At 52.6% G+C, this 13,407-nt stretch overlaps 1 protein-coding gene across 4 annotated transcripts in view; it reads right to left on the bottom strand.

The window, feature by feature from the left end:
* CEMIP (cell migration inducing hyaluronan binding protein) overlaps positions 702–13,407 on the bottom strand; it is a 170,014-nt gene continuing 157,308 nt past the window's right edge. For 3 of the 4 annotated variants that reach the window (XM_021098863.1, XM_021098867.1, XM_021098865.1), the window contains 5 exons: positions 12,242–12,446; positions 11,951–12,037; positions 10,966–11,123; positions 6,487–6,587; positions 702–3,849 (listed from right to left, as the gene is read on the bottom strand). In XM_021098863.1, coding sequence (XP_020954522.1) covers positions 3,722–3,849; positions 6,487–6,587; positions 10,966–11,123; positions 11,951–12,037; positions 12,242–12,446 — 679 coding nt within the window. In that variant the 3' untranslated portion in view covers positions 702–3,721. The remainder of the gene's footprint in view (positions 3,850–6,486; positions 6,588–10,965; positions 11,124–11,950; positions 12,038–12,241; positions 12,447–13,407) is intronic. The other variant, XM_021098864.1, reaches the window with a different exon arrangement.

The following is a 13,407-nucleotide window of genomic DNA, read 5'->3' as shown; positions in this document are numbered from 1 at the left end:
TAACCACTAGCCACATGGCCATGGAGCACTTCAAATGTGACTAGGGCAACCAGGGAACTGAATATTTGTTTCATTTTAGTAAATTCCACTTTAGGTGGCCTCATATGGCTGCCTTCCTGGACAGCACAGCTCTAGAATCCATTCACCCTGTTCTAAGCTTCTCCCTTTCCCCCTCTCCAGACCCGCCCCCAACCCCCCCCCCCCGCCATGGCCACACTGTCCCCGGAGCCCCTCTCACCTCTGCCTAGGGGTTCCCCTCTAACCTACTTCTACTCCTCATGTCCTACAGCTTGATCTGAACCTATTCTCCACCTGTCTTCACACTCTCCTCAGATACCGAGTTTGGCCTCTGACCAAACTGTGCCCATGACGAAGAAACAGTCCTGCTTCGAGTCCAGACTCAGCTGACCACCAGCTTGGCCTCAGAGACAGCCTGACAGCTTACCGATGGCTTAGAAGAAGGACATGGTCCATCCTGGATGTGGCCAGCCCTGTGTGTAACATCTCTCTTATAGGACCCTCTCCATGTGCTCTCGTGGGCGCCCCCTTGGAGCAAGACAAGGTAGGATATGACATAGGAATAGTTCTTAGAAGAAGTGAGAGACCGGCCCTAAGGGTGAGTTCCCCAATCTTATTTTCCTTAGCTATCTGGCTTAAAACAAGGCCCACTTTAACCGAAAACAAAACAAGCAGACAGGAGGGTGACATCCTTTGTGTGTTTACTATGGTACAGCAAGATTTTCCAAATCAGAGCCGATGGCCTCTGCTGCAAGCAGAAGGCTCTGGGTATACCCCTTTCAAGCGGTCCAAAGGACATCCCCAAACATGACATTTAAGACAATTCTTCATTTCTCTGACAACGACTTCTCGAAGTGCATATAGAATAAATAAATAAAAAATATATCTTTGTTCACGGTGGTGACGCCTACAAGAAATGTTTACATACAAAACACGCTGTACATCTAATTCCCGAAAAAGGACCAGCTATTTCGGCAACAGGAAAAAGACACGCATTTCAGAGGAGTGTGTTTGTTTTGTTTTGTTTTGTTTTGTTTGTTTTTAAGGCCTAACTCATTTTGATGCTTGCAAACAGAATAACAAGAACAATTTTCTAAGCCATTAAGAAAATTTGTGCTACCAAGAACATGCCTGGACTTGGCTCTTGGTGAATGGTTTAGAAGGAGAGTCTTCGGCACAGATCCTGTGCTGTTAGACATATGGACAACTCTGAGGATTTTCAAATAGATATCTTTTCCATGACAGGCAACATTCCTGAACCAAAGACAGTCAACATTCCCAGCCATCTGAGGCCATCTCCTCCTAAGCGGTTCACAGTGTGAGACCCTTGCATTAAGAGCTCAGAAAAACTCAACAGAGCTAAAGACAAGAAGAATATGAGGTCATTTTAACTCTCCTCCCCATGGCCTCTGATCTGTCTGGAAGAGGCCCTTCCTGGGACATGGGCCTTTGAAGCTGCCTTGTCTTAAGAGGCGGAGACCCACAGTCACCTCCTAGCAGCTGAAAGACCTGGTTAGTGGGACCTCTTGGGCAGCTGGCCTAACCTGGTGAGTGGACCGGCAGGCTGAGTCTCATGGCTGCAGCTGGGCAGATGGAGCCAAGGAAGAAAAGAGTTTGTGGTTGGGGCAGAGAAGGGGACAGGTGCAGCCACCAAGAAACCCAAAGCGACCCTGGTCCCTCAGGAGAGTATAAACCACAGTTTTGTTTTTTTTCCAGTTCTCCTGGCTTCTCCAAGGTGGGCAAGGGAGAAGGCAAGTTATGAGGCAGTGGCTGAGAGGGCCTGGGTGGACCGAAAGCTCTCCAAGACCTCAGAAAGCCACCTAGCTGGCTCACCAAAGATGTGTCCGTGTGCCCTGACGCTGACTGCTGGGTGCACCTGCAAGACCTGCAGAGACAGTAGCACCAACGGAGCTGTGGCAGCTGCGGGAGGCCGCTCCGGAAGGCAGGTCGTTTGAGCCAAGTGGGGGTCTGCAGGACCGCCACAGCCCAGAGGAGGGCGCCTTTGTGTGCGTAGAGGGTCCGGAGAGAAACAGTCATCCGCCAATTCTCTTTCTATTCTGCTCATTTTGTTTTTCCCCTCAAGGGGACTTGCCCGCATTGGAAAGCTCCTCCAGAAGTGCCTGGACACCCAGGATGGCTGCTGAGGCAGTGTGGTGTGGCAGCAAGTGCTGGGAGTGGGGCTCCCGTCCTGGCCCTGCCCTGGCCGTGTGGTTCTTCCCTGTCGGGGTCTCATCAGTCCCATCTCTAAGATGAAAGCTTTGGACTAGATATTTCCTAAGGTTCTTTCCAGCTCTGGAGCCCCAGCCACTGAGGTGTGAGCACACCCACGGGGCTCTGCAGGGCTCTCAGGGCCCCAGAGTGGCTGGGAGCTCACCTTTCTCAACTTGACTCCACCCTTTCTTGGAGTCACTGGTGGGGCTGGCTGGTTCAGCCCTCCATTCTTCCCCCTTTTTTTTTTTTTTTTTTTTTGGTTGTGCCCATGGCATGTGGACATCCCTGGGCTAGGTATTGAACCTGTGCCACAACAGCGACCTGAGCCACTGCAGTGACAACACCAGATCCTTAACCCTTTGAGCCTCCATCCCTCCCTTCTGAAGCCTGCTCCTGCATGATGGCTGGGCTAGCAAGTTGAGGGCAAAGGGCTTTGCAGTCACCCAGCTTTGGCAGCTGCTGGCAGGAAGAGCTCAACCTCTGAACCACTCCAGAGGCTGCCCCATCCCTGCCCACCCAAATACCCCTGCCCTTCATTCTTGCCAGCCCTGTGGCCTCCTCCTGCAGGAAGCTTCCTGACCCACCCGAGTACATAAGCTTTCCCCTGGAAACCGGCATTGGCTTCCTTTCCATCTCATTTCGTTCTCTCCACCTGGCATCAGAGGGCACATACACCTAGCCGCCCATTCTGCCGGACTGCGAGCCCCCTGCCCTAAGCATTACTTTTCCCGCTTCATCCTGAATGCCCCGAGCGCCCAGCATCATGGATGGCAGCTCAAAGAAATGTTCTCACCCACTGCTGGGTTCCAGGCACAATGTGAAAAGCCACAGACTTGTGGCATCTCAGAACTGAAAGGGCCTTTAAAAGTCACCTAGTCCCGCTCCCAACCTGGGTCCCCAAGTCTCCAGGAAGGTTGAGGCCCTCCGGAGACAGGCTCACCCTTCCCAAAGGGTGGCGGGTTCCGTCTCTGCGCGCTCTGTCTGCGCGCTGGCTCTGAATCCCATGGAGGTTAGTCCTTGCTTAGAGGAGTGAAGATTTCCTTAGGACCAGGGCTCTTTTCCCTGCATCTACCACCCTTACGTGTGTGCTGAGAGCATGGGCATCGGTGAATGACCCCGCCCCATCCCCCCCCCACCCCAGGCTGCCTCCTAGTTGGAGCAAGACTGCCGCCAAAGTGGACCTCTGTGGCCAGCACAGCCCTGGTCTCCTCGTGTGGGCCCCACCCCGCCACTGAAGAGGCACAGAGAGGAGAGAAGCACCCAAGAGGCTGCAGGAAAGGAAAGGTTTCCAGCCTCAGCCCACGCCCCCCCGGGGCTGCAGGTAGACACTTGAGTAGGAGCAGGTGGCAGCACCAGGGCTCTCCGACCTCCTGCTCGTGGCGCATCAGGGTTGACACCTGGCCGTCCCAGCCAGTCGCTAGACAGGGCTGGGCTGCCGCCAAGAGTCCACTGTCAGAGTCCACCGTGGGGCAGCACCGGGTGGCAGCCGTCCTCACAGCTTCTTCTTCCTCACCACGGGGATGGGCACAACTTGGAAGATTTTGGCACCATGGTCCTCCGTGTCCAGAGTCACCCAGGTGGGCCGGAAGCTGCCTTTGAAGCCGACGAATGCCATTTGCTCTGAAAGCAGTGATGTCCCGTGAGCAGAAACTTCGAGAGAGGGTGGCCACACCCCACCGCCTTCCAGGGTTCCCCAGCCCCCTCACCCCACCAGGCACCCCCTCCTCTGGCCGCACTGGACTGTCCTCCAGGGAAGAACTCTGTGCCAGCCTCTGATGGTACCTGACCACACACAGGGGCTCCCCTGAGCCTCCTGGCCACCCGTGCAGATGCCTGCTCCACTTTACCCAGGGACCTCCCAAGAACCCCAGCCACTTTTAAGCAGATCCTATGATCTCAGACCCCATGATCAACAGCAAGTCTCTGGAGTTCCCGTCGTGGCGCAGTGGTTAACGAATCCGACTAGGAACCATGAGGTTGCGGGTTCGGTCCCTGCCCTTGCTCAGTGGGTTAACGATCCGGCGTTGCCGTGAGCTGTGGTGTAGGTTGCAGACGCGGCTCGGATCCTGCGTTGCTGTGGCTCTGGCGTAGGCCGGTGGCTACAGCTCCGATTCAACCCCTGGCCTGGGAACCTCCATATGCCGCGGGAGCGGCCCAAGAAATAGCAACAACAACAACAAAAAAAAGACAAAAACAGCAAGTCTCTGCCTCTCTCTGAAGCCCAGTGTCCCTATCTGTCAGATGATGGCATTCATCCTGTGGCTGTATTCATTCATTTATTTATTTTTTTAGAGCCACACCCGTGGCACACGGAGGTTCCCAGGCTAGGGGTCCAATTGGAGCTACAGCTGCCGGCCTACACCACAGCCATAGCAACTCCAGAACTGAGCTGCATCTGTGACCTACACCATGGCTCACGGCAACGCTGGATCCATAACCTACTGAGCAAGGCCAGGGATGGAATCCACATCCTCATGGATACTAGTCGGGTTTATTTCCACTGCACCACAACGGGAACTTCTTTCCTGTGGCTTTAGAAGGAAGCTCTGAGAAGTGGATGAATCTGCCCAAGAGCAGGGCACAGATGGTGCCGCCCAGAGCAGAACGACAGACGCCTGAGCCCCACTAAGAGCCCTCTATCTCGAAGCTCAGAGCTGGGGGTCCATGTCTACACTCAGGACCCACCTGACCTGGCAGGCACCACACGTTCATCACCGCTGAGAAAACGTCCCTTGTCTTCCATCATCTTTATGTACATCAGCTTTTGGCAACAGGGTCTTAATTTATTTTTTCAATTTATTTTATTTATTTTCTATTTATTTATTTTTGCCAAGCTGGTGGTATGAGGAAGTTCCTGGGCCAGGGATCGAACCTGCACCATGGCAGCGGCCCAAGCCACAGCAATGACAATGCCAGATCCTTCATCTGCTGAGCCACTAGGGAACTCCAACAGGGTCTTAACTGAAAGGACAGAGGCCCCCAAATGCTTTCAGGGTTGGGCTGGAGAAGATGCTTCTCTTTTCCTTGTGTTCTCTTTTGGCTCATTTGAAGGACTTCCACTGTTTCTGATTTTTCTCTGAAAACTGCCTGGGATAAAGGTCTCATAGGATGGGCTGCTAGCTTTCATGTGCTGTGCACTTAGGGTGCCGTGGCCGCTAAGCACTCTGAAAAATTAGGATCCAAATTCTTTTTTTTGGTACTTTGTTCTTTTGTTTGTTTGTTTTCGTTTTTGGGTTTTTTTTAATTACTCATGAATTTATTACATTTATAGTTGTACAATGATCATCACAATCCAATTTTATAGGATAGGATCCAAATTCTAATCTTCAATTCCTAAACTCTTATTCATGAATAATTAAGGTCATCAGAGGCTGTCTTCAGGAAGGTGCAAGGCCGAACATTACTTGGCAAGTAAGACTGTGCAGCAGAAACTGGACATTGTCATTACTGTCTAGGGTTGTTCTGTCTCCCCTCTCCACCTCCTCGCGGATTCTCTCTGAACACAGTTTGTGATGATGACAGTGAAGTGCTGACATTTTTGCCCTGGCTGGCTCCTTCTCCGTGGGGTCTAGGCTAGGCTTTATCGCAGAAGAGCTGTGTGACCTTGGACCTGCCACACACATTCTCAAATAAGAGTTTGTTCTTTCTTTTTTGTTTGTTTTTTTTAGGACCTCACCCATGGTATATGGATGTTCCCAGGCTAGGGGTCAAATCAGAGCTGTAGCCACTGGCCTACATCACAGCTCACGGCAACGCCAGATCCTTAACCCACTGAGTGAGGCCAGGGATCGAACCTGCATACTCATGGATCCTAGTCAGGTTCCTTAACTGCTGAGCCACAAAGGGAACACCTCAAATAAGAGCTTTGCAAGCTGCAAGGGCTATAAAAATGCTGGATATCAGCTGGAAAATTGAGAAAGAGTTAGGGCCCCTGATCAATCTGAGGAGCAGGAACTGGGTTGGGGGAGGGGGTGTCGAACTGAGCTACTTTTCTGCTGATACTTTTGTGGAAAAAAGGACCGCCTGCTGAACAACTCTAGCAATTTCCTTCCAATGTCTGGTCGCAAGTTAGAATGATGTTGCTGCCTGGCAGGGATGGTGACGAGGTGGCCCCCTGCCCATGCATGCCACTAGTTGCGTTGAGGATTCTGAGGCCACACCCAGGTCTGAGGGAGGTGGTCTGGTCTCTGGAGCAGGTAACGGGGTGCCAGGCATCTCAAATCACAGTCAGTGGAAAGCCCCATCCAAACCCCTTACCTTTCAATTTGACTCCCTTGTCTGCCCCGAGATTTTCCAACACTCTGGTCCATGGGCCTCTGGAGACATATCTTCCCTTTGATGCCACAAGAACTATGGAACTGAGCAAGAAGAGATGGATGAGAGGACTCGATGAGGAACTGGAGTGAGGGGTTCACTGGGAGGGACAGTGGCCTGGCCTGGGGGACCTCATGTTAGCAGTGCCCAGAGCCCCGCCAGGATCTGGGGAACGACAGTCTCTCCTGCGTGCCGAGCTGACCGGCTCTTTCCATGTGGTGACCAACATCCTGAGCATCCTCCCACACATCTGGCCACAGCTGGTGCCCGTGGCCTTCTCTCAGCTCACTGCTTTTCCCTGTCTGATCCCAAAGAAGACAGAGCAGGTATGCGGGGCCATCTGAAGGTAGCACTTATGCCAGGGCTGGGCACACAGAAGGACCTCAGTATGCATCTTTTTTTTTTTTTTTTTTTTGGCCATGCCTACAGCACACAGAAGTTTCCAGGCCAGGGATGGAACCTGAGCCACAGCAGTGACAATGCCGGATCCTTAACCCACTGAGCCACCAGGGAACTCCCAGTATGCATATCTTAATTTGAATGTTCTCAAGCCTGCTTGGGAGTTCTTGCTGTGGCTCAGCACGTTAAGAACCCAACTAGGTTTGATCCATGAGGACTGGGTTCGATCCCTGGCCTTGCTCAGTGGGTTAGGGATCCAGAGTTGCTGTGAGCTATGGCGTAGGTCCCAGTTGTGGCTTGGATCCTGTGTTTCAGTGCCTGTGGTGTAGGCCGGCAACTGCAGCTCCAATTTGACCCCTAGCCTGGGAACTTCCAAATGCCACGGGTGCGGCCCTAACAAGAAAGAAAAAAAGCCTATTTGGATGGGATGAGATGGGGACATGGTGGTGGGGGGAGCCCGAGCGCAGAGTCACCAGGGGCCCAGGGGAGGGTGAGCCCCTTGGGTTCATGATCTCCCTCTCTGTTCAGGCAGGACTGCATCACTGCATCAGTGTACAAATGTGGGGATGGAGGCAAACAGCTACCAAGTACCCAAGAGGACCTGCCAAGGGGGAGCGGTGCTCAGGTGGGGGCTGAGGTCTGGAGCCATGGCAGCGCCCGGCCTGAAGGTGCCAACTTGCAAAAGCCTGACTTGGGAGCAGAGTCTCCACGGCCCTGCCCTGGTTGTGTTTAGGCCAAAGGGCTGGGAAAACAGCCGTCCTGGTGGCAGACTCAGCCTGCTGGGCTAGACAGCAGGAAGTGAACACTCCCCCAGGAATAGAAACAGGGGCAGAGGCCCAGTGGGGCTTCTAGCTTGCATCTCAGAGGCATCCTGTAACCACAGACCACAGGCCAGACATGGAAAAACTGTATAGGATTCTGGAAACCGTTGATACCCCCATTTGTGTCCCATTGGGAGGAGAGGGAAGCTCTTCAGATGCCAAGAGCTTGTGCACAGGAAGAGCAGAGGGGAAGGGAGCGGGGCGACAGGGAAGCCCAAAGGCAGGGCGGCTGTGACGGGGAGAGGGACATCGCAAACACGTCCTCGACGATGGATTCGGGCTCTGCTCCCCATTGTTCCACTTCAGAAGAAAAGCTAACATCTCTTTGGCTGAGCCAAGCCCTCTTGTTGGGCTGGTCTCAAATGAAGGTCATGGCCCTCCAGACGGGGCTCCCAGAAGCGGGACAGGAGACAGAGCTTCCTGTGTGGCCCAGTCTCCCAGAAGCTGCCTGCACCCTTCAGGTGTCCCTCTCTGCCTGGGATGGGCTTCTCCTGGCCCCTAAGCTTCTGCACCTCAAAGCGGAGGTTCGCATAAACTGGCAGGGCAGAGGCAGCTTCTGGAAGCCGTCCTTGAAGGGTCTGGCGTGAGCAGTTGCATCCTCTGAGGTGGCTCTGTGGATGGGGTGGGAAGGCTTGGACCTTGCCCCATTCCCTGCTGCTTTCCTGGAGCTCAAAGCAGGGTCTGGTTGTACCCAATTCCTATCTGGGTACCCAGCGCCAACCCTGGATTCAGCTCACACCAACTACTCAGCGAGGGCTGCCCCCAGTGAGGTGCAGTGGGGCTGCTGCATAGGCTGAAAGGCACCCTGGGCGGGGTGGTCCCACACCCCTCACCCTGTTCTAAACAGAGCAACTCTTCATTTCAGTGTCTTATTCCAAGCTTCGGCATCCTGCATCATTTTAAGAAAAGGTCCTTTGGCCCCCAAAAGGCGTGAAAACTAAAAATCACTAGATGATAGTATTTTTTTTCAAATTGGCAAAACTGGTTCTTCCATATGAATCTGCATGTAAAAATGTAAAATTTTTTTGTCTTTTCAGGGCCACACCTGCGGCATATGGAGGTTTCTGGGCTAAAGGTTGAAAGGGAGCTATAGCCGCCAACCTACGCCACAGCCACAGCAACCCAGATCCTAGCCGCATCTGTGAGCTACACCACAGCTCACGACGATGCCAGATCCTTAACCCACTGAGTGGGGCCAGTGATCAAACCTGCATCCTCATGGATGCTAGTCAGATTCATTTCTGCTGAGCCATGATGGGAACTCTGAAAATGTAACATTAAAGAAGCTTGCTGGAGTCCCCACTGTGGCACAGTGGGTTAAGAATCCAACTGCAGCAGCTCAGGTTGCCGCAAAGGTGTGGGTTCAATTGCTGGCCTGGCACAGTGGGTTATAGGATCTGGCGTGCTTCAGCTGTGGTGCAGGTCACAACTGCAGCTCAAATTCAAACCCTGACCCAGGAACTTACGTATGCTGCAGGTGTGGCCATTAAATTTAAAAAAAAGAAAAGAAAAAAAAAAGCCTTGTGATGAGAGGAGGATGGAACGAAGACCAAAGGTGGTTAAGCAAAACCCTTCCCTGGAATCTCATATGGCGCCTAGTTCCTGATATGCCTGTTGTACAGCATCTGGGAAGTACACTTTTTATTTTTTGTCTTTTTAGGCATATGGAGGTTCCCAGGCTAGGGGTTGAATGGAAGCTGTAGCCACCAGCCTACGCCACTGCCACAGCAACTAGGGATCTGAGCCTACATCACAGCTCACGGCAACGCCGGATCCTTAACCCACTGAGCGAGGCCAGGGATCGATTCTGCGTCCTCATGGATGCTAGTCGGGTTCGTTAACCACTGAGCCACGACACGAACTTCTGGGAAGTAGATTTGTTTTCATCAATAAGTACTTATCAGGCACCTCCTATGTAGCACGTTCCACAGTAAGTACTTCACTTGGACTGCTAGGCCAGGTTGTGGTTTTGGAGGGAACTCTCTTTTTTTTCTTTTCTTTTCTTTTCTTTTCTTTTTTTAAGGCCGCACTTGAGGCATCTGAAAGTTCCTGGGCTAGGGGTTAAATCAGAGCTGCAAATGCAGCCTATGCCACAGCTCGTGGCAACACCAGATCTTTAACCCACTGAGCAAGGATGGGGATCAAACCTGCATCCTCATGGACACAACACTGGGCTCTTAACCCACTGGGCCATAACAAAACATGGAGTGAATTCACCTATTATACTAGAAATGCAAATATAAGTTAGACACGGTCCCAACATCTAGAAGTCTGTAACCTACATGTGGAGTAGACAGGTCCACAGGTGCTATGGGGAGGTACGCAGAACTTTCTGGTTGGATTGGAAGAGACCTCACCCAAGAGGCACTATGTAAGTTAGATTTGGAAGGCAATGGGGGAATTAGCAAAGATTTCTAGAAAAGGGGACAGGAGAGACCTACACTGAAACTCAAACCGCCTCCCCCAGCCAGTATGGTAGGTGGATCTGAGAAGGGGAGCCTGGACCAGGGACATGTTAGGTGACTATGCTGACAAGTGTGCGTGGCAGACAGGGAAGGTCTGGGTAGAGCAGCCATGCAGAGGACAAGCTGGGACAACTAGCAGGAGGGCAACGATGCAGGTAGGGTTGACATGTGGTTATAGGATGTGGTTATAGACGGTGGTGAAATGAAGGAAAGCCAAGCATGATGCCCAGATTCTGGTCTAGCGGCCTGTGGGGGGAAGATGATGATTTCATCAGTCCCAGGGGTGGGGGGAGAGGAGAAGGGACTGGTTGGTGGGGGATTGAAAAAAAAAAAAGTCATGGTGAGAATTCAGTTCCACAGGAGACGTCCAGGTGGCGCTGTCCACGCGGCAGTTGGTTAAAAATGTCTGGGGTTGAGATGGGAGATGTGGGCTGGAGATGCTCAAAAGCCACCAGCATTTGGATCGTATTGAAGGTGTGGGAGGAGGTGAGGTCATGCCCGGAGAGTGTGTCGTGATGGGGGCGGGAGGCCTGGGCAGGCTTCCCGTTTGCCGCTGGCCGAGACCATCTGCTGCAGCCTGACCTACATTCCCAACAGCCCTGGCTCCGACAGAAGGGTCACCAGACTGCACCCATTCCTTGTGGGCAGATCGTGGAGCCCCTACGCCTTCTCAGACTGCGTGGTGATGAAGGGATAGGGAAGGAGGCCGAGGCCAGGGGGCAGAAGCGCAGACTCACTTGTCAGGGATGGCCGCCATGTAATTGAAGAGCTGCCGGGGGATGCCCTGCAGGATGGCGTTCCTGAAGCTCGCCTGGCTCGCCACGTGCCCATGCCTCCCGTCAATCACCACCACCTGGATGCCATCTTCCACGAGGGGGTACCTCTTTCCTTCCACCTGCAGACCATAAGCAACGTCAAGTGTGGGGCAGGGTCCCAGGGGCAGCAAAATCTCGAGGTTCTCCTGCCCACCCGGGTGGTTCCCATTCCGACTCTGCAGACAAAGGCCCCCTGCACAAGCCATTCAAAGCCTAAAACCCACTTTAATCAATTCCTTGCAGCCCTCTGTAGTAGACTGAGCGACCGCCTCCCTCAAAGATACGTCTGCTGGAAACTTTGAAAGTCACCTTACTTGGAAAGAGGGCCTTTGCAGATGTGATTAAGTGAAAGAGCTGGAGATGAGATCACCCAGGATTTTGAATGGGCCTCAAATGCAATGATAGATGGTCCTTAAAAGTGCGAGTCAGGGAGAGGGGTCAGACCCAGACACACAAGGAGATCACGTGGGAACAGGGGCAGAGGTTGGCGGGACACATCCACAAGGAACGTCAAGGGTTGCCGGCAGCCACCAGAAGCTAGAAGAGGCCTGGGATAGATTCCCCTTCAGAGCCACTACAAGAAGCCAATCCTGCCACACTTGAATTTGGACTTCTGGCTTCTAGAACTGTGAGTGTGTAACTTTTGTTGTTGCTGCTGCTGTTATTATGCCCACAGCATGCAGAAGTTCCTGGGCCAGGGACTGAACCTGTGCCACAGCTGTAAACAGAGCTCAAGTAGTGACAATGCCAGATCCTTAACCCGATGAGCCACTAGGAAACTCCAAATTTCTTTCTTTTTTTTTTTTTTAAAGCCACCTGGTCTGTGCGTCTGTGACAACAGCCCCAGGAAACTAACAGCATGTCTCACTGAGCAAAGCAGCACTAGGCAGGGGTCAGGCTTGCTTACTTCGATGTAAGCAAAGTCGTTCAGGAGGTGGAAGAAGCGCTGCTTGGAACTTTCCATCTTCACCTCCAAGAAGTGGTCTTTGGTCTTCTGGAAAACGAACAAAACCAATGTGGTGGTCAGGTTTGGAGAGTCAAGTGGAAGCCCTGGTGGGTACTCACCTTCCCTCCTTCCCCAGACCCCGAGTCACAGGAAACTGTTGCGGGAGCTCAACAGATGTCCAGAGAGGAGCCTAATCGGGTCTGAGGCCAGCTGAAGGCAGAGGGGGCCCTGGGCTCGCTGTCAGTCACTCACCAGCTGAGAACCAAGGAGCTTCTTGGGCATCGGCACGTCCACGATGGCCTTCTCAGTGAACTTGGGGTACGCTGAGGCCGTGCAGTCACTGATGCCCGCGTTCTTTGGGATCAGAGCTTTAATCTTTATTCTCTCACAGCCCTTCATAGAGCAGAAAGCAAACCTCTCTCTTTCGTTCTGAGCTTTCAGCTTTAGGAACAGCAGCCTGCACCCAGGAACAGAGAGAGCATAGTATTTGGCTTCAGTATCCACATCCTCTCCCTCCTACCACCCCCCGCCCAAAGGCAATTTCCAAGCACTACATGCTGGCCACAACGATGAAACCCAGTAGCTCCTGCAAAATCTGTGTCCATCACAGGACTAGGTGTGATTGGAGAAATAAAAAACAAATGCATGGAAAAAAAAGCTAATACTGACAGTTTTCATTTTCTGGGCACAGACTATAAGCCATGCTAGGCACATGACTGACGTGTTATCTCACTGAATCCTCAAGCAATGGGCGCGCCTAAGGAGTGCTGTTATCACCCCAACTTCTCAGATGGGGAAACCATGGCTCAGAGATGTAAGGTGACTTGCCAGGACCCAGAAGCACAAAGCGGACAGAGCTGCGATTTCCCATCCCATCCCATCCCTGTGCCTGGTAGGAAAATGCTCTCAGTCTTCCTAATCTGACTTTTCTCCAAGCCATAATTTATTCTTGCTTCTTGTGAAGGACTAGAAGCTGAGCTGGTGGTCCAGAGAGTCAGATGATGAAGGAACCAGGGTACTAACTTGGGGTTTGTTATCACTGTTCTCTTAGCTCAGAAAAATGCTTTCAGGCTGATTCCCACGTGGGAAACAGCAGAATATATGGCATGGATTATCCCAGGGCCGATTCCTCTCTGGGAGCTGACCCTCTGCTGAGCCCAGTCTGCACCATGATGTCATGACTCCGCCCCCACCCCAAGGGCACAGCTGATTGGACCAGAAACACACTAGACTTGCTGAGGGACCACTGACTGGCTACCCAATGGAGATTCACCCCCTCCGGGATTTGAACTGAGACCCACTGGCTCTTGCTTGAACTGGAAGACCACGTGGAGTCAGGGTTGGGACAACCTTTTTATGCCATGTGCCTGCTGAGGCATTGAGTGAGGAAGGCAGTTTACAGCAAGAAGGCCAGGCGT

Source organism: Sus scrofa, chromosome 7 (genome assembly GCF_000003025.6).
Source record: "Sus scrofa isolate TJ Tabasco breed Duroc chromosome 7, Sscrofa11.1, whole genome shotgun sequence".
Lineage (NCBI taxonomy): Eukaryota > Metazoa > Chordata > Mammalia > Artiodactyla > Suidae > Sus > Sus scrofa.
The sequence above is the reverse complement of the archived record's forward strand: the minus strand, read 5'-3'. Positions and strand labels throughout refer to the sequence as shown.